The 22,468-nt window shown below is 56.5% G+C and overlaps 1 protein-coding gene across 1 annotated transcript; it reads left to right on the top strand.

Moving 5' to 3' along the window:
- Nucleotides 1-9,578: 9,578 nt before the first annotated feature.
- TSPEAR (thrombospondin type laminin G domain and EAR repeats) lies at nt 9,579-21,723 on the top strand. The gene is made up of 12 exons (XM_009899448.2): nt 9,579-9,672; nt 12,303-12,523; nt 12,610-12,848; nt 12,969-13,059; nt 13,641-13,797; nt 14,208-14,339; nt 15,882-16,114; nt 17,898-18,084; nt 20,111-20,340; nt 20,622-20,809; nt 21,165-21,266; nt 21,570-21,723. Exons 1-12 carry the CDS (start codon nt 9,579-9,581, stop codon nt 21,721-21,723), a joined length of 2,028 nt encoding a protein of 675 aa, XP_009897750.2.
- The last annotated feature ends 745 nt before the right edge of the window (nt 21,724-22,468 follow it).

Genomic DNA, 22,468 nt, shown 5'->3' with positions numbered 1-22,468 from the left:
TTTCTGTCCTGGCGTCTGTGCCGCACTTCCGCGCGCTGCGGAGCGCCGATCCTTCTGCATCTCTGGAGAGTTCCCGTTGCTACAACTTGCTGGTTTTACCTCCTTGTAGAAGTACTTCTTCTTGCTTCGGTGTTCAGGGAGACCTGACGTAGTTTGAGAGCAGAGATGATGAAATAGTGTTGTACCTAACTAGTATTTCAAGGCACACAGGAAAACGTAGCACTTGTGTGCAGACTGGGAATGGGTTTTGAGTCGTAGTAGACGTAGCCTTGCTCCTGGGAGCACTGCAGCTGTTCTTGGAAACAATACTGGAGAGCTGTGAGCACCACATGGCAAAGGGTGAATTCAGCAGACATAGCAAGAGTGGGCTGTTTTTAAGTGCAGAGTGTTTTATTCATGTGTGCTCAGCCGTTATTTTATGTTGGCATTTAGTCTGTATTCTGAAAATAAAGTGATTCTATTTTCTCCTTTCCTAGATGTGTTGCAGTGGGTCTTTATGTGGGTAACCAGCTGGCTGAGAGAGTCCAGTTCTGATGTGGTCCAAAGGAGGGGAAAGGCTTCTTCTGTCATGGGTAAAACACACAGGAGGCTTCAGACAAGTGGAAGGATTGACACAGCCACTTGTGCTTTCCAGCCAAGGGTCTACATTTAGCCCCTCTCCGGGAGTGAATTCTAGCAGTTGCTTCATCCCCAGCAGAGGAAGGGAATCAGGAAATGGAGAAAAGGCTTGAGTGTTGAGATAAAAGTGGATTTCCTGGAACAACCAAACCAATGCCAATATGCAGTACACAAAGTTACCCTCGGCCCAGCGCGTGTACGGCGGCCATAATACATGGGAAAGAAGTCCTCAGGAGAAGGAGGAGGAGGAGCAGAGTCAGGAGGAACCCAAGCAGGAGGTTCCCTCTCCATGGCAAACTTCCCCCTTTGTAGGGAGTGCGATGTTTGTGGTCTGTGATACACATGTGAGCTAACTCGGGTCAGCTGCCTTGCCCGGCTCAAAACTGCTAACAGCCTGCAGCCCATGGCAGGCTTCTGCTTCTGTCCCAGCCTAACCATGACAAAGTGGCTGCAGTCCTGCCTCGGCCACCAGCTCCTCTGCTGCTGCAGGTGGTGTCAGTGCCAAAGGCGAAGCAGGCAGACGGCTTGGGAACGCTGCCCCCCTCCCCCCAAGATGGGACTTAGCAGCAGTTGAAATTAGAGTGTATGTTGATGTATAATTAACAGTAATGATAGAGGGGGGGTTATTAGAGGGCAGCTGCTGGTGTGAGCAGCCGGTACGGGAGTTCTCAGGGAGCTGTTTGCAAGTGGGGCTGTCCCATCGTACAGCTGCTGCGGGGGGTGGGGGGAAATGAGCCGAGCCCCGAGCCGAGGACACTTCATGCACGGGGCACCAGCCGGCCCCACCTTGCCAGGGCAGGGCTCTCTGAGCACACTTTGCTGCATTTAACTGGGAGATGCAGGCAGGGGACAGGCACGTGTGGCACAAGGAGAGGCTGTGGCTCTGCGCTGCTGTGGCGGTTCGGAGAGCCACCGGGTCACCCAGGCCAGGGGGCTGCCACGGTGGTGCCCCAGAGCAGGGCTGAAGGGGCTGTGCGGTGAGGCGAGCACGCCCGCTGCGCTGACCCTCTCTGGGGGCTGCAAGGCGATGCAGGAGGTGGGTTCAAAGCAGCAGAGATGCAGGATGCAACATGCCAAGGGGGTGGGGGGCACCCACACGCTTGGATGCTGGGCCCTGGGCAAGGAGGCTCCCCACCCACAGCTGGGTCAGGAGTTTTGCTCCAGAGCACTTTGGCAAATTGAACCAAAATTGGAGCTGGCATAGCAGTGTTAGGGGAGCTGGGGTTTCTCTGCTGAGTCTGTCTGAAACAGGTTTGTGCAGGTTCCTCTCCTGGTGTGCTGCTACACCAGGATCCCTCATAGGGCTATGACGACAGTGAAGGGACTGGAACATCTGTCTGATAAGGGAATCTGAGAGAAGGGACCAGTCTCTTTTCAGGGGTGGCCTATGAAAGGACAAGGAGCATGGGATACAAACTGGGACACAGGAAGGAAGTTCCAACTAAACAGGAGAAAAAAACTAGTTTGCTGTAAGGGTGCTGGAGCCCTGGAGCAGGCTGCACAGAGAGATTGTGGAGTCTCCCCCTTGGGAGACTTCCAAAACCTACCTAAATGCATTCCTGCATGACCTGCACTAGGCGACCCTGCTTTGGCAGGGGGGGTGGACTAGAGGTCCTTTCCACCCCCTACCTGGTTCTCATCCCTCTGCAAAGTGCAATGGGGATAAGCTTCAAGGTGGTTTCTGAATGCCTGAACTTCAAAGACAGCCATGGGTGGGTGCTGCAGCGCTGGACTGGCAGAGTACAGGCTGTCATTAGAAGCCTGCTCAGGGGACAGTCAAGGGGGTGCTGGTTCTGCCTGGACACGGTCCTGTGTTGTGACCTTGTGCTGCCCAGTGTAAGGCCCCACAGCCAGCCAAGGCTGCGCTCCTGACTGTGAGCCCTGCACAGGACTGGTGAAGGGGAGGACAAACCAGGTTCCTTGGGACAGCTTGCTGCAGCCTTTGCCTTGCCCACCACTTCAAGTGGTGGGCTGGACTCGCCCCTTCCCTGCATGGGACGTGGGTGGTGGGAAGATGGATGTCCACACCTGACTATCTCAGGGACACCCAATGGTGCTGGGTGCTGGCAGAGAGCTGTATGGGACCAGCGGTGCGGTGCTTGGGGTAGCTCTGCTGGCTCCATCTCTTCTCTGCTAGTGGGAGCCAGGCTCTAGTGGCTGGGTGGCAGGTCCCCAGGGCTGGGGGCCACGTCCCTGCCCGCGTCTGCACAGCTCTGAGCACAGCAGGGCTGCGGGCAGAGCGGCTGGGCAGCAGCACGGCGTTGGAGGAACTGGCCTGAAGAAAGTCTGGTAAAACAATAGCAATTGTTCTCTGTCTTTGTTCTCTTCCCTCCCCGGACCTCATAGGAGATGGAGCCGCACATGGCTGCTGGCGGGTAGGCAGGGCGAGCACGGCTGCCTGTGCTGCCGCCTTGGCACCCAGGGAGCCTGCCTCATGTGCCGCCCGCGCTCCTGCCTGCCACCCTCCCGGCCCCACCAGCTTCTTCAAAGCCTGAGTCGTGGCTAACATCATAATAATAGCTCTAGGCTGTCATATGGGCAGGCAATAAGCCTGTGATTCTCTCTGCCATGGGGCAGGAGGATTTCCCATGTCTGCAGAGCAAAGCAGTGCCACAGCCGCTGCTCTTCACAACCAGGCACTCAGCCTGCCCGTGCTCCAGGAGGACCTGGCCCCAGCCCTGAGTGCAGCCAGCTGGGAGAGCTCTGCTTGCCAGAGGGGCTTTCAATGCCCGCACCTTTTCCTGCTGCTCTGGGTGGTCTGAGGTGGGCTTCAGCGGGAAGCGAAGATGCTGGCTGGGCCCTGTCTCAGTCCAGAGAGGAAAAGAGACTTAGTTCTTTTGAATGTTCCTGTGTTATGAAATTAGAGGCACAAAGGAGGCCAAAATATCAACATGAGGCTATTTATTAACAGAATAAATTGGATGGATCAGAAGGAGAGAGAGAGAAAATAGAGGGAGAGAGAGAGAGGAGGGAGAGACAAGAGGAAAGGAATTACACTACCACTCCTCAAGACGGTTTGGGTCTGTGGAGGAAGGTTGCTGCCTTGTTGGCTGTGCTGTCCTCTGCTGGAGGAGGGGAGGGAGAGATCCCATGGTCCAAGTCCAAGTCCTCCCTGAGCAGCCTCTTCAGCTCCATGAGTTGCAGCAGGCAGAACTTAGGACACAGAGAGAGGGTTCTTCCTGGTCTGCTGCCTCCAGGCTACATGGTGACATCTTTTCTCCTGTGTCTGTCCTTTTCTCTCCTGGTATTCTCTTCAGAGTGGCATTGCCCAGGTCTTTTCCTTCTCTCGAGCCAGTAGTTGCTCAGATCTTTTATCCAGTTTGTAAGGTATGTGGCCAGGTGGTGAATTCATTGTCCTTTCACCATCCTCCCTTTCCGGGGTACCTGATGGGTGGAGATGATCTTGTCTTAGGCATATTCCAGTGAGTATCAATAGCAGTGGCATCTGCAGCTGCAGTCTGGTGAGCAATCCTTATCCTTTGCTGGGGCACATCTCAGTTCATGATACAATCACAAGGTTATGTGCACCCAGGATTTGTAGACAGGATTCCTACCGGCCCTAACTGGGGAGCCATGGGATTGTTTCTGGTCTGAGAACTGGCATTGCAGTTGCAGCCTTTTTTTCCTGGCCTTGCTGGGCCCTGGCATGTGAGGGCAAGTCCCTGGGTTTCCCTGCTGTGGCTTTTCCTACATTTCACCAACATCCGCCTGCTGCGAGCTGGAGCTTGTGGTCACTGCCTGGATCAAAGGGCTCTGAGGCAAAGGCTGAGAGTTTCCTGTAGAGCTGCCAAGGGAGATTCCTCTCTGCATGAGGAGTGGCTGTGCCAGAGTCCCACAGTCAGCCCTGGGGCTCAGGTGTTCCTGCTGACAGAGATGTGGCACTTGGCATGGGATATGCTCAGCCAAGCTCACAGTTCCCCACACGGAGCCCTCAGGGATGCATATTCAGCTTGGGGAACTGCTGCTTCTAACAGAAGAATGCTTGAACACAGGCAGAATTCTTCTCTTTCTCCCCTCTCTGCTTGCTCTGGTCTTCAGGAAAGTGACCTCAGTGCAGAAGCATGGAGCTGGGAGCAGGCTGGGGTGGGCAGGGGTGTCTGGGGGCTTTGCAGATGGAGTAGAGAGTCCAGGCAAAGCTCCTGAGTCTCCTGCACCGCTGCCAAGTGACATATTAGTCCCTCTGCCGACATCTTACCTCCCTATAGGCACAAGGTCTACAGAAAGTGCTCAAGGTTGCTTGGGCTTGGTGCCCTCCATCCATGTGGAGCCAGCTCACTGGGAAGTGGTGGTTGCAGAGAAAGGCTGGGGGGCCCTGTGGCTGCAGGGAGGGGGCTCAATCCCCCTTGCAAGATGTTCAGGCACACTTGGGGAATCCCTAAGGGACTGGCAGTGGGAGAGGCCTGTTTGTCCTATGCAGGGGTGAAGCAAGGGGAGGTGGAGCTGCCGGATGCTTCCTAGCCCCTGCCGGGCAGCTCCCATCTCAAAGCCAGGCTTTTTGTTCATGCTGGTGAAAGTTAAGTGACTGCTGCTTGGAGCTCTTGCAAAGCCTGCCAGCTCCTCTGCCATGTGTCCTCCAAATGCAAGACAGGATGCTCCACTCGCTCCCAGCTGCCTGGGTAAGGACCTGGCCTGCAGGTCGCCAGCCCCGCTTGCTGCCCGTGGCCAAAGCTGAGGCAGCCCTGCCAGGATGGCTGCTCCTGGCTCTTTCATTATCCAGGGCCACGGGGCTGGCAGCACCGTGGGTGTGTGGGCAAGGAGGCCTCTGGGATGTGAGTGCTGCTGGTGGGTTGCCACCACTCGGCAGGGACTGCTCCTGAAGGCAGCTCTGTGCCTAGGAAGCTGGCAGTAGTGCTTGCAGTGTTGAGGGTGGCTTTGTGCTTGCCTTTTTTTCCCCAGTGGCTTTCCTGAAAGTGGTGCTGTTTGCAATCCTCTGAGTGCTTCAGCAAAACTGTCCTTGGTAGAACCTCTCCAAAACTTCTGGGAATTAAGCTTTTGAAAGACAGTGGGGTTACAGGAATTTACACTTCTCACATGATGCTGACAGGTTTCCCAGTGCAGAGATGTCTTGAGGTAACTCCAGTTTATGTCGACAGGTCAGGCTCAGGGAGCTGAAGTAGCTCCAGGTTCTAGGCTGAAAGCCTTCCCTGTGTTTCCTGGAACACAGGGAAGCCTCTCAGCCTAGAAGAAAGGGCAGAGGTGGTGAAGGAGGAACCTCAGAAACCTACCATCCTGGTGAAGGTCTTTTTCCCATTGTGCAACGTGAACTGTGATCCGAGGTGTTACTCTGAGGACAGGTTTCTCCTCTTCTCTCTCTAACCACGCCTGAAGGGCTGAGCCTTCCCCTGCTGCTCTGACAGGTAAGACTGGCTCCATGTGCTCATTGGTCACCTCCAGCTCCACCTCTGTGGGTACGCCTGTAGCCACACCTGCGTGGTGGCCGTCTGGGCTTGGCTGGATGCCCTGGTCCTGGCAGCATGGGCAGGGGGACTGGCATGAGCTGGAGCCCGGGCTGGGGTCAGTGTGCTGCAATTCAAGGGAGGAAGCTGCTACATGTGTCAGGAATAAAGACTGAAATGAATGGGGAATAACAAGCCCTGAAACATGACTTTGTGCCTGCAAATAAGGAATGAGTTAGAGTCTTGGAAGGGCTGGACCATGACCCTGCTTGCAGGGTCCAGCCTGTCCCTGGCGTTGATTAGGTACCCTCCTCGCAGCGTCCTCTGCAGGGGGGCTCTGCTTGAAGTGTATTGTCTGCAGATGGGTTTCTCAACCTTTCCTAGCCCAGCCATGTCCAAACCTTTTTGATGGGAATCCAAGGATCATTTTGTTCACAGCTGCCACATGGTTTTATTTACAACTCATGTGAATTAGGCAAGCATCTTGCTGTTTGTCTCTTTATTTCATCCTCTTGTGCACACAGGAATGTGTGTGTGCGCCGAGGAGCAGCTCTGCACGCTGCTTCCTACTGTCATGGGGACACGGAGCAGGTCCTGGACTCAGGGTGACAGCAAGCAGTGATGGCCCCATCATCACTTCACACCACAGCTCAGTTTCCCAGGCAGGTCATCCTGGGGAGGGAGAAAAGTGCTGAGTTCTGCCCAAGCCACTCCACCACCTTTGGCCACACCGAAGTCCCCAGCCTGAGGATGGAGAAAATCCTTGAGGGCCATCAATGTCCTTGTCCTCATGAGGATACTGTTCATTAACAATATGTGGCTGAAAAGCAGCCTGAGCCCACAGTGCTGGGCTGATTACCACTGGCCATGTCCTCCATGCTCATTCATGGGGACTTCAGTTTATCCACCTCCTTTCTGGAAGTGTCATGGTCCCCCTGCTTCTGGAGTGGACACGGAGTCACAGAGTGCATTGAGTTGGAAGTGACCCTGGAAGGTCATTTTGTCCAGCTCCCCTGCGGTCATCAGGGACACCTCCCACTAGATTAGGCTGCCCAGGGCCACATCAAGTCTGATCCTGAATGTCTCCAGGACCTGGGCCTCAAGCAGGTACCTGGACAATGACACCTGTGGCTGTGCCTGCTGTCCTGGAGCTGTCCTCACCCACAGGCTTTCTGGCTGAGGAAGCACTCAGAGGAGACTGCATCCCCTTTTGAAGAAGCAGCTGCCCTGGCACCCCCATCAGGACTTTTCCTTCCCCCTGGGAAGGCATCTCGTGGTCTGTCCAGGCATTTGCTGAGACAGGGCCGGCCTTAGCAGGAGCCTTCCCAAAATCCAGCGGCTTATGCGAGCCCCCCACCCGCAGCGGCGCTGCCAGAGCTCCCAGTGCCATGCTTAATGCGACCCATGTGTGCCGCCCTGGGACACGTGGAGGCTCTGAACCTCAGCTGTGCCTCCTGCCAGGAGGCAGCGCCCTGCCAGCAGCCCCCCTGTGCCAGCCACCCTTCCGACAAGCCCAGGGGCCAGGATGCCCAGGCCCTGATCCTGCCACCGGGCACTGCGTGGGGTCCGACAGGACAATGGCTGCTCCCAGCCCAGTGCTGGCAGCCATCCCCGAGGCCAGGGGAGCGGCACAAGGCTCCTGCCTGTTAGGATGCTATGACTTGCACCTCTCACATCCCTTGTGGTCATCACCGGTGGCAGCTGTTGCGGACCTCTGGGTTTGGGCAGTGACCCTGGGTCAATGGGCACCATGACCAGCACAGGGGTGAGGAGGAAGAAGGACCCAGTGGTACCGTGCTACCACGGCTTGTTCTGGAGAGAGATTAAGCTCCACTTAAGCTCTGCTTAAGTGTGATCCCCACAGAGCCCTAATTTTGGGGGGTGTCCAAGGAGAGGCTTTGTGGGGAGGGAGAGCTCCATGCAGCCCCACTGAGTGCAGAGCATCTCCAGACTTATGCACAGCCGACCTTCAGGCTGAGGCACTGGTGGTGTTTGAGTGGCTCTGGGCTCTGGCAGCAGCTCCTCTCAGGAGTTCACAGAATCCCAGTACAGTGGGGATTGGAAGGGACTTCTGAAGATCAAGTCCAACCCCTCTGCTAGAGCAGGATTACCCAGAGTAAATCACAGAGGAACACATCCAGGTAGGCTTGGAATGCCTCCAGAGGAGGCTCCACAATCTCTCTGGGCAGCCTGGTTGGGGCTCTGCCACCCTCAGAGCGAAGAAGTTTTATCCTTATGTTTACATGGAACCTCCTGTGTCCAGTATGTGTCCATTGCCCTTTGTCCTGTCGCTGGACACCGCTGCAAGAGTCTTGAGTCCTGACACTCACCCTTTAGATACTGCTCAGCATTCCGAAGATCCCGCTCAGTCTGCCCTTCTCCAGGCTAAACAGCTTCAGATCTCTCAGCCTCTCCTTCTATGGCAGATGAGTTTGAGATTGAGGTGCGGAGTGCTCCACACCCCATGGTCTACACTCTCCCGGTCCCAGGGTGGGGCTGGTGAGGGGGTGCAGACAGGGCAGCACTGAGGCACATCGATGGTTCTTTCCAGACAACCCCCTTGGTTTGTAACACGGTTTGTTACATTCCGTCCCGGCCAGCTGCTTTCTATTCCAGCCCTTGCCTTGCAGGAAGGCTTTGGGGGCGGGCTGGGGGGTGAGAACCCATTTCAATTGTTTGGGGACTGGAAGTTACTCATTTTGTGGCTGGAGAAACTCAGTGGAGCCTGCTGCATGCAGGCTTTTCTCACTGCTGTTTCTCCTGCTTGAGCAGTGGAACCTCAAAGGTTGTGCTCAGCGTGCTGCTGCCGTGCTGCTGCCGTGCTGCGGGGCTGGCTCTGGTGGCCAGCCTTTGGGCTGGAGCCTTGCCTGGGGCACCGGTGGTTCATCACCTCCCCGAGCCTGTTTTGGGGGAGAAATGTGCACCTTGTGGAATCTGGCTTCTTTTTGGCAGCGGGGAGGGGACAGAGGAGCTGCCTCCAGGACAGGCTGGGATTGTGCTGTCAAAAGGCCAGGGTCTTTAAGGGCAGGAAGGTTCCCACCTCGGTCTCTCCAGGCAGGAGTGACTCTCCCACCTACTCCCCCCATAACCCTGGAAAAATGAATCACCAGAAATGAACGGAAGCAAAGAAAAGGAAAAGAAGAAAAGGAAAATAAAAAACTAAATTAAAAAATCCCTCCCCAGAGCCGCCTTCCAGAGGGTTGGGCAAAAGATAAAAGCTCTCCAAGGAGCCAGGACTCCTCCTCTCCCACCACGAACTTCTCATTTAAATGTCTGCGCGCAGGCTGCAAACGCCACAAGCCTCCCTGGCTGCCCCAGGGGAGCCCCTGGCGGCACCCTCCTCCCACCCCTGCCGTGTCCCCAGGGGTGATGCCCACGCGCGGGGCCGGCAGAGCTTAGCACCCCAGAAGCAAGGATGAAGCAACCTGGCGTGGCATGTCCCTAGGAGGTGGTCCCACGGCAGACTATGTGAGAGTCCCCGTGGGGCTGAGCCCAGCGGTGCCTCCCTGGGAGCGGATGTCAGGAGTCGTCCCAGTGGATGGACCCCCTGAGGCCAGCCCCCTAATGTCGGCATCACTGCTGCTCAGGGTCATCCTCCTCCACTGGGCCACTGGCAAGGGCTTCATCCAAGGGGGCAGGACATGGCAGCACTGCACAGGTAGGAGTGAAGGCTGGCGGGTGGGCTTCACTGGGAGGGAGGCGCCGAGGCAGACGAGGCTGTGCTGGGAGGCGTGCCGGGAGCTGTGTGCTCCCAGGGAAGGGATGTTCCCTGTGCTACCAGGGCAGACCCTAGAAAGTGTGCTCCATTTTGGGGGCAGGTGGCTGCTGAGGGGTACCCCACCTGGGGCAGCCTCTCGCTGGCAGTCCATCGCTGGGATTTTGGTGCCTGAGTGCCAGTGGAGCTCAGCCTCGGGCTGACAGCAGGGTGTGATGCCTCGGGTGCTGCTCTCTCTTGCACCCATGGGTAGTAAGCAGCGGGGATCATCCCTATGTCTATAGTTCCCTAGAGCAAGCACACACTGGGGAGCACTCAGCCCTCGGTTCTGTGAGAGAGCTGTGTGCCTGTCCCTGCGACACAACTGCTCTCCCAAGATCTGCTGGCCCTGGGGAGAGGAAGGGCTGGAAGGAGAAATAGAGAGCTATGAAGTGTCCCTGGAAAGTCCCTCCCACACTGGACTCTCTGGGGCTCCCTGCACTCTATCAGAACCAACCTGTGCCCTCTGGCAGCAAAACCTCCCAGAAAGTTTCTGCTTGCCTGCCCTCAGCCAAGGATCTGGCAGCTCTGATGGCGTTTTCCACAGGGAAGCACCAAGTGCAGCCCAAGCCAAAGAGGGTCCCGGTCCCCTGGCTCCATCTTCGCACTCCAGTGCCCACGCTTGTGCAGGCTCTGTGCAGGCAGTGAATCTTCAGCCCATTCCTTGGGGCTGCTTCAGCCCAGGGTGCTTGGGGCTTGTCCCTTTGATGGCACTCCCATTTGTATTTAATTACAGCCTAGCTGCTGGTGAGAAGGAAAAGGTGGGAGAGATCAGAGAGCTTCTGCCCACCACCTCCTTCCCCAGGTGCTTGGTTCTCTTCGGGGATGTCACCACTGTCCCCAAACAGCCTCAGCTGGAGGAGTCCTGGGGGTGTCTAGGCTCCAGCATCACCACATTTAACCTTTCCTGTGTCCTTGTTGCTCCTGTCTAGCCCTGGCTCCTGGCCACCCCTCCAAGCAGGCAGCTGCCAGCCACCTGCACTGCCCAAACTGGGCTGAAAGAGTTCAGCTGCTCTCCTGGCCGTTAACCACCGGCTCTGCTCTGACTGTCAGCAGCCACTGGTGCAGGAGGCAGACTGAGACATGCGTTTTGGGGTTTAGGTTTGGTATCAAGAGTTGGTCCCTTCCCAGCTCACAGTCACCTGCCCCACCTGAGCTGTCCCCTGGGGCAGCTGGGGTCCCCTAAACCCCTCTGCACGTCCGAGGCTAAATTCAGCTTGTGCTTTTTGCTGAGAAAAAACAGGAACTGATCATTCCCCAGATGGTGCAATGGTAAGTAATTTCAGTTCAACTTCCCTCACCAAAGCTCTGCTTTAGGAGTAGCTAAAACCAGCGGGGGGGCAGGCAGGATTGACATAAAGGTGGCAGAGTGGGAAGGACCTCCCTGGTCTCCCTGCTTCAGGCTGGATGGAGCCACATGAGCAGATTCCTCCTTGCTCTGCCCGTCTGGCTTTGAAGCAACCGGGGATGCTGGAGGGGAAATGCTTCCCTTCTCTAGCCGGTTTGGATTCAGCCACATGCCAGCTCCCTCCCTTCTGGCCTCCCGCTGTGCCCCAGCAGCCGAGATTTATTAGTGCAAATAGGAGCTAAAAGCCTGGCTTCCCTCGGGGCGGAGGCAGAGGCAGACGCTTTTCAGTTCGGCCAAGTGCTACTTCATCCTCTCGGGCTTCACCACTGAGCCTCTGACGCTCACACAACCCCGGCAGAGAAGCATTCAGCAACAAAAGCTGGGTGGGTGCCAAGGCTGGAGAAGGGCCCATGGCGGGCATAGGCCTACCCACAGCTATGGGCACTTGCCGAGGCATCAGCCTGACGGCGCCCCCGGCACTGCTACCTAGGGATGGCTTTGCAGTGCCAGGCGCAGTGCTGCTCTTCACCTGGGCGATGCCCTGGAGCTAGGCACATTGTTTCAGCTCTGAGGATAGAATAATTCTTTACAGAGCAGTGTCAGTGCCGGCCAGCGGAGAACCCGCGTGTGTGCAGCTAGGGCTGGGGTGGGGGAGCCGGATCAGGGCTGAAGCGGGGAGTGCGCTGCCCCTCCGCCCTGGGTGGCTGTCCTGCAAGCAAGCCTGCTGGCACTGGATGGGCCCCTGCCTGCTCTTCTGGCTTTGTTTGCGACTGCTGCTGCTGGTGGATTCTGAGGAAGGTGGTGGCAGTCTGAGGCTGCCCTGCTAGCAGGTCCTGGCTCCAGGGTCAGCATTCAGAGCTGCTGCAGCGGTGCCGTGCCTGCAGGTGAGCCTGCGCGCTTGGTGTTCCTTCTGCGGGGATGGAGAGCTCAGCCTTGGTGCCTGGAGGGCAAACCTCCCTTGTGTCCCCAGAGCAGGGGCTTGGTGCAGACCCCAGGCAAGGACAGCAGGCTACCAGGGCACGGCAGGGTGCTGTAGCTGCGGAGTGCTCCAGCCAGTGCTGAAGCTGGGCTGGCTACCTTGTGCAAGCTACATAACAGAGCACCAGCACAGAGGACTTCTTCCCACAGTGGGGCAGAGTGGGATGGCTGCCACCATTGTGACATGTTCCACTGTGTTTTGGCACAGACCTGCGCCCGCTGGACATCCTGTCGGAGGCGGTCCCTGCTGGCGGGCTGGCCCGCAGCGTGAGGGTGTTCCAAGTGCAGGGGATGCGCGGTTTCCAGCTCAACACCTCCCGGCCCCGTGCCCTGGGCTTCCCCGCCTCCCGCCTCTTCGTCCACTGCGACTGCTTCCCCGAGGAGTTCTCCATCATCGTCACGCTGAGGGTCCTCAGCGCCCCCACCAAGGTAAGAGCAGCCGGCTGGGCACGGAGCCGGCGCTGCCCAGCCCTGCAGCTTGCAGCAGGTGAATCTGAGTCGGTGCCCTCCCGCAGAGGAACGAGTACCTCTTCACGCTGATGGCAGAGGAGAGTTCCAGCGTGCTGGTGGGGCTGCGCTATGCCCCCAACAAGCTGCACTTCCTCTTCTGGAGCCAGGAGCACACTGGTGGCTGGCAAACCCGCGTCACCTTCCCCAACGTCTCCCTCTCTGACAACCAGTGGCACACGCTCGTCCTGGCCGTCTCCGGCCAGTCCTTCTCGCTGACAGTGGACTGCAGCATCCCCAAGGACATGTAGGTCAGGGGCGGTGGGCTCAGGAGGGCTGGCAGGGTGATGTTCCTCCACCAGCATCTCCTTCAGCCACCAGCAGACACCGTGAAATTGTCCCCTGCCCCTTCTCTGCCCATCTGCAGTGTGGTGGAGACACCGTTTCCATCGTCTTTGTCAGTGAAAAGAGCCAGCTTCTACCTGGGCAGCAGGAGGAGAAGGAAAGGAGTATTCACGGTAGGTCTGGGGCTGCCCAGGGTGCTCATGGCTAGCTCTGGAGCAAACTGCAGGCCCCTCTCAGCCCCCTTTGCTGGCAGGGCTTGGGCCACAGTGCAGGCAGCAGAGGTGGGCAGGGGTCCATACAGCTGGACTTGGTCTCCATTTGGCTGTGGACGTGCAGGGAACAGTACTGGCAGCTAGCACTTCATGGAGCAGACCTGCTTGTTAGAGGACATTGGTAGCAGAGTGGTGGCAGAAAGACAACTGATAGCACAATCTCATTGATCTTAAGTTAGGGCAGTGCCTAATCCTGACCAGCAGTGAAAAGTGGAGCCTGTGAAAGCCATCTGCAGCTAACCAGCCCCTTGCTGGTGCTCTTGCACCAGCTGTTGCCTTGCCTGGGGTGGAGATTTCAGCAGGCTGGGTACGTAATGATCATCTTATTAATGTTCATAAATCCTGTGGAGGCTTCCAAGACTGCAGAGGGAGGGAAACAAGAGCAAGTGCTGGGAGGGAAATCCAGGCCGTAAATCACCTGCAGTTTCCATTTCTTGGTCTTGCTGGACTTGCTCTCCATTCTGCTTCTCCCTCTTTCCCAGGGCTTGCTAAGACAGCTTGTTTTGCTGCCAGGAGCTGACGCCACCTCTCAGATGTGCACCACCATGGACTTTAAAGTGGAGATGCTCTCTGTCCCCACTGTCCTCCAGGGTCTTGCTGAAAAGCCAGCAAGCAACGAGGTGCTAAAATACCCCTACGGTCAGTACCTGCCCATGGCACAAGCTCTGCCGGCCACCTTCTGCCTTTGCTGAGGAAGGCTCTCACTGTGGGGCTGGGCACAGAAGCAGAGGGGAAGAGGGTGTCCCCAGCACCCTCTGCTTCTCTGCATGTGTGTGGGGTGGGATTCCTCTCCAAAATGCCCCTGGAGAGTAGGAGTGTCCCTTCCTGGGAGCCTCAGCAGCGCTGGGCTCATGCCAGTATCCCCACAGGTGCCAGCCTCCAGGCTTTTCTCAGCTGGTGGCTTCCCAGTTTGGTGCTGCCATTTTCCCAGTCCCCTGGTGCCTATCATCAGGATGGGACAAGGACATCCAACCTTCCTCTCTGTGCATGGGGATTAGTCTCATTACTCCTCTTTTGTGTGTTCTAAGAGGCACCTGCTTTGCTCCCAGAGACTGACACAAAGGTGACCCTGGGGTCCAGACCAGCCTGCACCAAGCAAGAGAAGATGCAGTTCTGGTTCAACGCCTCCCAGCGAGGGCTGTTCCTCTGCAATGGCAGCACCTGGATTTCCATGCTGGAAGGTACTGCTGTGCAACGTGCTCTCCAGGAGGGGGGAGGCTCTTGGAGCAGAGATCAGCCCTTGACAGCACTTTAGGGTGGAAACTAATTCACACACACAGAGAACAAGGGAGCTGGGCTGTCTGTCCCTCTGCCTCTCCCCTGCTTGGCTGGCCTTCATTTTGCTCTTGGTGCCCACACCTATATTGCCAGGGCAGCTCTGAATTCCAGCACCTCTGTGAGCCAGCTCCCCATCACTCACACAGTGCCCATGTTTTTCGTACCCCTTGCCTGTATTGTCCCCTTCTGGGACTTCTGTGGTCAGAAATGAGCTCCTTATCCATCTGAGGAGGTCCATCTCACCCCACTGAGAGCTGTGCCTGGGGTTCTGGGCTGCTCCTTGCCCTGAGGTCCCAAAGTCACATGTGCTCTTGGTTCTGTAGCACGTGTAGATTGAACAAGAAGAAGCAGGAAGACTTATTAGCTGCTGGAAATACTAGAGGGAGAAGTGGGAGGATGGCAGAGGCAAGCATCTGTGCCATCCCAGTTCTGATGGCCTTTGTGCAGGAGATAGTTTGGCAGCATTGTAGTAACAAGGTGGCAAAGCAGCCAGAGCCTGGAGGGGTGGCTGCTACTCTCTCAGGAAATCGATTTCTCCCACTGGCACTCTCCTGCTCACTCCAGACATTCTGTTCAGGATCTCTGGAGAAGACTTTGAGGAAGGGGCATGCCCACAACCAGGCTGTCCATCCAGCCCTCTCCTGAGGTTTTTCTCAAGCTGGTTCCCATGTGGTGGGAGGGGATAAGTCGTTTGCTACCCGCAGAAGCTAGTGATGGCTGGAATCCCCCATCCCCCACCACCACTGGAAGCCATGAGGATTGGCTCTGTCTCCTTATTTTCCCAAGGAGACCTCATGTTAGGATCTTGGTGACCTGCACCCCTTGGTGCCAGGAACACTCTTTGTAGCCCTTTTCCTGCCATTTGTCCCTTACAGTGCCCACCCCCCTCCATTTACTATTGGGATCACTCAGCCTTCTGTTCTAATCGCTGGCATTTGTTCTGTCTAAGCCTTCTTCAGCTTCTTCCAGAGCTCATGCTGACTCCAGCCAGAGAAAGCTTTTGGTACAGGGCTGCTGCAAGTAGGTACAGGTTAAGCCAGCTTGCCCCAGCAGCCCAGGACCTTTTGCTGTAGGTCTTTTCCTCTCCTTGTTGTCTTTGGGATAAATATCTCAAGCCACTTTGTAATGAGCAGTCAACATCCACGGTGTCGTTCTTGCTCCCCCAGAGGAGAATGTCTGGCAGAGCATTTTGCAGTGCAGCCCTCCACCAGGGAGCAGGCAGGGGTGGATGTGGCTGGTGTGCTACCCAAGGAAATGGAGCCAGGCCTTTCACCAACCCTCTAAGGTTTCAGCTCTTCACCACCAGTGGCACCAGCACCTACATTTGCCCACCCTGTAGAGCTCCACACAGCAGCAAGCGCTGCTGTGCCAGCTCTGCTATGCCTCTCCAGTCAAGGCCATCTGGCTTTGACCTCAACCCTCTTTTATTTTTGATGGTCTCCTAGTCAAACAGAGGCTGGACTATGTGGAGGAGTACCAGAACCTGGTGACCAACTCTGAGACAATGGGTGTTGAGGTCTTCACCATCCCGAAGGTGGGACTGTTTGCAGCCACAGCCAACCGCTACACTCTGCCTGGATCTGCCATCTATAAGTGGATTGATGGGAAGTTTGTGCCCTACCAGAACATCCCCACCTACCAAGCTCAGTCCTGGAAGTATTTCACCATAGGGAAGAAGGTAGGTCTGCCTAGAAGGGTATTTCAGTGTCTTCATATTTCAGTGTCTTAAACTGCAATTGCCCACCACTGGCTTCTCCTCTGAAGCCCTGAGTCTCAGGCACAGTTTAGAAGGTGAATCTTTGTCTTTGGTGAGGTCACACTAATATACCCTCACAGCTTGGTAAGGGTCTGTCCTGGGGACTGCTGCCTGGTCTGTGGGCTGTGTTTTGCTGGTTTTGCTGTAGTTACACCCATCCAGCCCATTTTCAGCAGCTGATGCTGGCAGCACAGATAACTGGATGTCCAGATTGTTTGTGTCTCTTGCTGGGGATCTCCAGGATGTTTGTGAGGTCAGCCTCCGAAGCTAACTGCTGCAGCTGGATCCCCCCATGTGCTGGTGTTCATTTCTAGCAGACTCTGCCTGTTCCTGTCTCAGATAGTGAGTGCCAGTGTGAAGAGTGCAGAGCTGTGGTCCAGCCTGGGCTGGGTGTGCTCATGTCACAGCCTCCAGCCTGGTGCAAGGGCTGGCCACCCCAGAGAGCAGGTTTTGCTGCAGTTGCCACCTTGCACTGTGAAGCAAGGCAAGGATTATGTCAGACAGTGGCAGTGGCATTGCTCTTGGGGACATGCAGCTCTGTCATGGCAGCATGGAGAGAAAAGCCTTCCCTGAGCTCTGACTGTGGTGGGCATGCATAAGGTCCATTCTGGTCTCAGAGATCTAACTGTGATTTTAGAGAGCCATCAAAGCCTGTAGCTCCCTCCTGAGACCCACTGAGTCCAGTTGCCTGCATTTTTAAGCCCTCTTGTTCTCAGATCCTTCCAGGATTTTGGACCCATCTCCACTTCCCTGGGCAATCTGCCATGGGACTTCTGCAGAGTATCTGTCTTACTTCTCTCTCTGTGGAGCTGCTTACCACTTTGTGAGGAGCCCTGGGCAAGCCAAACAAACAGCTGCTGACAGCCACCTCTGTGCAGAGCTCCCAGGGGAGTTGAAATGGTTTCCCCTCCAGCAAGAGCTTGGCAAGACAAAGCCTGGAGCTGGTGCTGGCAGGGTCCTGCAGTGATCAGGAGGAAGGAGACCCTCCTCACTGACTATGGGGATGAAGACTTGTGGACTGTGTCTCTGGAATTCTTTGTGGCCCCAAGTGGAACAGAACCTCTGCCACTCCATCTGAAGCACAGTGGAGTGCTGCGGGGACAGTGTGCCACACTGCATGCCACCAGCAGCTTGGATGCACCTCCTGCCTTGTGCAAGGCCATCTCTGATGCCTGGTTGTCCCCAGTGCTCGTGGTGGGGCTCCTGGTCTGGAGCACAGCTTGTCTCAGGGAATCATTATCATCGTTTTTGCCAGTACTGCATCATGATTCTCCTTCTGAACAGCCTTTCCCAGCAGGGGAGCTTTGGCAGCTCAGACCCCACTCCCTTCTCAGCCATTTCCACCAGCACAGCCCTGCTGCCCATCCCTGGGCCTGCAGGGGATGAGTGGCTACATCACGAGTCTCCCTCTGCTCTGTGTGAAGCTGTGGCCACTGGTCCCTGCCGCAGATGTGACTAGAGGAGACACTGCTACTGCCATACACAAAGACCCCCACAAGCCACCAGGTCCCTCTTCCCCCTTCAGATGCATTGTACTGCTGGGGAGTGCTCAGAGCCTGCTCAGAGCCAGCCAGGGATGCCCTGCCCCACACTGGCCACCTCGGTCCCTGCCCCCACATCCCCCATCCCATCTTCACGCTGCCTGTGTTTGTCTGCAGCCTTAGGAGAGGAGAAACCCAAGATGTGCTGGCTTGTTATTTTTCAGATCTTCCTAGCAGTGGCTAACTTCGAGCAGGACGAGAGGGGCCAGGAGCTCTCTGTGATATACAAGTGGAGCCGCAGGAAGGAGAAGTTCATCACGCACCAGAGGATCACCACGCACAGCGCCAGGGACTGGGAGGCATTTGTCATTGAGGGAGAGGCTTTCCTCGCCGTGGTCAACCACAGAGAAGGTACTCAGCCCTTACACCCAGCCCTTCTGTTCCCTGCAGCTCCAGCTCAGGGTGACACAGGGGACAGCGGTGCCCTGCCCCAGAGCATCCTCCCGTTGCCGTGGAAACACTGCAGCTCCCTGCGCAGCCTCTGCAGGAGTGCAGGGCAAAGCCAGAGCATGAACCCTCCCAGACCCTCTCATTTCAGGAGGAAACAGCACTCAAGGAGGTGGCTGACACAGTCCCACTCAGGGTTTCTGCCTACAGGGGACAAGGGTGACAGCAGGGATGGGGTCTTTGATGACCCTCTCTGCCGCTCCTCATTTGTTTCCCCAAGGCTGCGTACGAAGGTGTTGTGGTGATGGCAGCTGCCTGAGTTTGCAGGCCCTGAGCCTGTTGAGAAGCCAAACCCTTGGCCTTAGGAGCACACAAGAGACTGAAGGGAGCTGAGAGCCTGCTGACACCCCTTCTGCCCTGGGCACCCTGCAGACATGATCCAGCCTTTTCCCCCTCCCTTACCATGAGCTGGTCTGTGCTGGGATGAGCACCCTGTGGCATCAGGGATGAATGGGTCAATACCACAGCCCTGGCTCTGCAGGATGCTCGCAGCCAGGTTCAGTTGCTGGGCCAGTGGGCTTCCTTCCTTGCCATCAGGGCTGGCTCCTTTGGCACCAGCTGCCTGTGAGTTGGGCTGGAAACTCCCCATGTCACCTTCTGGACTCTACCACAACCAGTTTGGACAAGACCTCCTCCTGTGGCAGTGCCAGCAGAAAGGTCCCTTTGGAGGCCATGCACATCACGCAGGGGTTAAGACCATCATGGTCAATCCAAACTGGGACTGTTCCCTTTGGTGGGTGGTGGAGTGTCAGTGACCTGAGGAGATGCCACTTACCCATGTGGCCTTTTCTCTCACATCCTATTCTCCCTACAGCCCTTTGTGCCCAACTGCCTTCTGTTGCAATAAGGATTGCCCACAAACCCGTTACCACGTTGTCCTGCTGCTGCTCAGCCACACAAACACCAGCGAGGCAGTGCTCAGTGGGGGTAGGGTGGAGAGGGGCTGGTGGTGCTCCCCTCCTGCTCTTTATTAGAACATCTCTGACTGGAGGGATTGTGCCAGACTGAAGGTACAGAAAGGTCTGTGAGTCCCACACAGACATGAGGTTGAGATGCTTGAGCAGAACGCAGGAGCCGGATGGAGCACGTGCTTTGGTGGTGAGCCTGAGGGCTCAGCCTGAGGCAAGCTGTGAGCTGTGGCATCCCCTCCCTCTGCCAGGAGTTTGTGCCATCAGCAGGGATCAGCACATGGAGGTTCCTGGCCAGCTCCAGTGCTCAGGAGCTGAGCACAGGAACTCAGCAAAGGAGCACTGGAACTGCCATTGTGGTGCTGTTCCAGGTGTGGCTTCCTCCCAGATGTGCAAGCTTGTGTGCACAGGGCGACAGCAGTCTGTGATGTCAATACCTTAGGGACTTGACTGAGACTGGTCAAGTCCCTGGGCACATGGTGGCCCCTTGGGACAGCCAGCAGAGCTTGGCCACCCTGGGATGCTGGCAAGGTGCCTCTGGTGTGCCGCTGCTGTAGGCACACAGCAGCCTCCCATCCCACCTCTGCTGGGGGCTGTTGCTAAGCTGCCACCACACACTCAGGAGCAAGATGGTGGAGTCACCATCCCTGGAGGTCTTCAGGAGGGGATTTGACATGGCACTTGGTGCCAAGGTTTAGTCATGGGGTCTGTGGTGACAGTTAGACTTGATGATCTTTGAGGTCTCTTCCAACCTTGGCGATTCTGTGAAGGTGGTAATGCTCCATGGGGATGGAGGCTTTAGCTACAGATGGAAGGTCTAGATAGAGATAGAGGTGCTAGGTAGGGATTGGAGGCTCTAGAGTCTCTGGATACTTCTTGAGGAGCAACCAGTGAGTAGCAAACAGCTTCTTAACTTACTGGCAAATATTTGTGCACCTGAACCTATTTCTGGGTCTTGCTTCTCAAAGAAGCCAGGTGTCCCTTCTCCTCACGGTGGATATCTGTCTGTCTCTCTCCCCCAGGGAATAACCACAACATAGACAGTGTGATATACAGGTGGAACCCCAGGACAGGCTTGTTTGAAACCAACCAGACCATCCCTACCTCTGGAGCCTATGACTGGGAGTTTTTCACCATCGGGCCGTACTCCTTCCTAGCTGTGGCTAACACATTCAACGGCACGTCCACCAAGATCTACTCACACATCTACATCTGGCTCAGTGGCTCTTTCCAGCTCTTCCAGTCTATCCTGGTAAGGCTTGGCCACTGGTCCCTGCTCTGGGTTTAGACAAGCCAGGGAGTAATTAGAGATGCAGTTGCTCTCCAGTCCTCTGGAAAGGCAGTGATGGTTTCCCACTGTTCTCCCCGCCGGGGATTGACAGAGGGAGGTTTGGTTTGCTTGTTTCTGGGAGGGTTTTAGGAGTGGGCAACTTCCCCACTGCACCTCCAGCAGTTCTCACACACCTTGCAGCATCCTTTGCTTGCAGAGGCTTTGTCTACATCCAGCTTCCCATGTGGCTTCCTTCCCCACAGACGATTGGTGCTGCTGACTGGGAGGTCTTTCGTATCGGGGACAGAGTCTTCCTGGCTGTTGCAAACAGCCACAGCTATGACAGTGGGATGCCAGCACCCTCTAACTTCTATGCTATCAACTCTTCCATCTATGAGCTGAACATCACTGCCCAGATGTTTGTCAAATTCCAGGACCTCCTCACTTTCAGGTACTTTTGCAGAGAGTCATGGTGCACCTCAGTCCACATCCTTCCCCCTGAGGAACCCGGAGGTCTCCTGGAGGGTGCACGCAGGCTTTGCATGCTGCCAGAGACTGAGACTGGTAGGGAGGGCAATGGATGACAGGGTTTTGGCACCCAGTCCCAGTGGGAGCTAGGAGACGGCTCTGGATCTGGGAACAAGGGTAGATATCCTTTCAGGATCAAGCTGGGAAGAACAGAGTTTTCTGTGTGTGATCAGGGTGGCAGAGAGTGGGATGGGCTCAGCCCTGCGGGCATGCAGCCCCTTCCTTGGCTGGCCACAGAGGGGCCACCTCACCTGCCCCTCTGCTTGCTTCATCCCCAGTGCCCTGGACTGGGAGTTCTTCTCGGTGGGAGATGACTCTTTTCTGGTGGTAGCAAACTCCTTTGATGGCTTCACCTTCTCCGTTAACAGTATCATCTACAGGTACTGCTGCGGGAGGAGGGCAGGGCTGGGGGGCTGAGTGCTCGGTCCCAGCTGCAGACCCTGCTGGGAGCCCAGCATGGGGGCAAGCTCCTCAGATGCTAATGCATCTGCCCAGGGAGGACAGATAAGGCTGCTCCCTGTTTCTAAAGAGGTTTCTGGGCAAGTATGAAAAGCCTCAACAGGGGACATCCCATCCCGAACTGCAGCGGGCAAGTGGGAGATGCCAGCCCCATGGCCTGGCTTTCCTGTGCTCTTTCAGGTGCCCAGTTTGTGCCCCAAGAGCTAACTGCTGTCTCTGTGCAGGTGGCAAGGCTATGAAGGCTTCGTAGCAGTTCACCAGCTGCCCACAGTTGGCTGCAGAGACTGGGAGGCGTTTCACACCACCGAGGGGTCCTACCTCCTCTACTCTAGTGCCAAGGAGCCACTTTCCAAGGTGCTCAAGCTGAAGACCACCTGAAGTGGCTGAGACATGTTCAGCTGATTGCCAGGATAGAGGTGAGCTGGGCATCGAGGTGAAGACGGACCACAGAGCCCAGGAAGGGCTGCAGCATCAGCCCTGCAGTTGGCTGGGTGTGTGCTCTGCAGAAGGGGAGAACAAGGAGGAGGAGAGGAGCTCCAGGGCTCCCTGCAGCCTTGTCTGGGGGCTGGCAAAGGGGCTGTGATGCTGCTTTGGTGCCATTTCTCCTAGGCAAGCTCTCTTTCCATGCTCCAGAGCCACATCCTGCTGAGGGCACCTGGTGCCCAGGCACTTCCCTGGGCTCTCCAGCACCCTGGTGCTTGGCAGTCTCCAGCCAGACTGGCCAGAGCTGCCAGTGGTTGTGGCCAGAGCTTGCATAAAGCCAGGGAAGAAAGAGACTGAGCAGAGCAGAGTGTGTGCTGCTGGGGTGGGTGTGGGCAGGGGTCCAGGAAACAGCACGTGAGAAACTGGGGGGGGCACAGGTGGCTTTGGGCTCAGCTGTGGCTGCCCAGTGCCTGTGATGCTGCAGGGGACCCATGTGGTTCAACATGACACACCACATTTTGTGCCCATCTTCACTGGCCTCCCCAGCCCACCCTGCAGCTGTGGGTGCCTGCCCACCCTCCTGCTCCACCATGGCTGGCTTTGGATGTCCCTGCTGAGTGACCTGTGTCTGTTGTGCAAACCCACAGACCTGTGCAAGGACCAGTGCTGCTCCTTGAACCCCTGTGCATGCGGTTAGTGA

This window comes from Dryobates pubescens, chromosome 13 (assembly GCF_014839835.1).
Source record: "Dryobates pubescens isolate bDryPub1 chromosome 13, bDryPub1.pri, whole genome shotgun sequence".
In the NCBI taxonomy this organism is placed as follows: Eukaryota; Metazoa; Chordata; class Aves; order Piciformes; family Picidae; genus Dryobates; species Dryobates pubescens.
Note: the sequence above shows the minus strand (reverse complement) of the source record. Positions and strands in the feature narration are given on the sequence as shown.

Excerpts from the sequence above, each read along its gene's own strand:
- TSPEAR (XM_009899448.2), top strand. The coding sequence starts at position 9,579 with ATGTCGGCATCACTGCTGCTCAGGGTCATCCTCCTCCACTGGGCCACT. Across the intron at positions 20,810-21,164 it reads CAGGACCTCCTCACTTTCAG|TGCCCTGGACTGGGAGTTCT; the intron begins GTACTTTTGCAG and ends CTTCATCCCCAG. Across the intron at positions 21,267-21,569 it reads GTTAACAGTATCATCTACAG|GTGGCAAGGCTATGAAGGCT; the intron begins GTACTGCTGCGG and ends GTCTCTGTGCAG.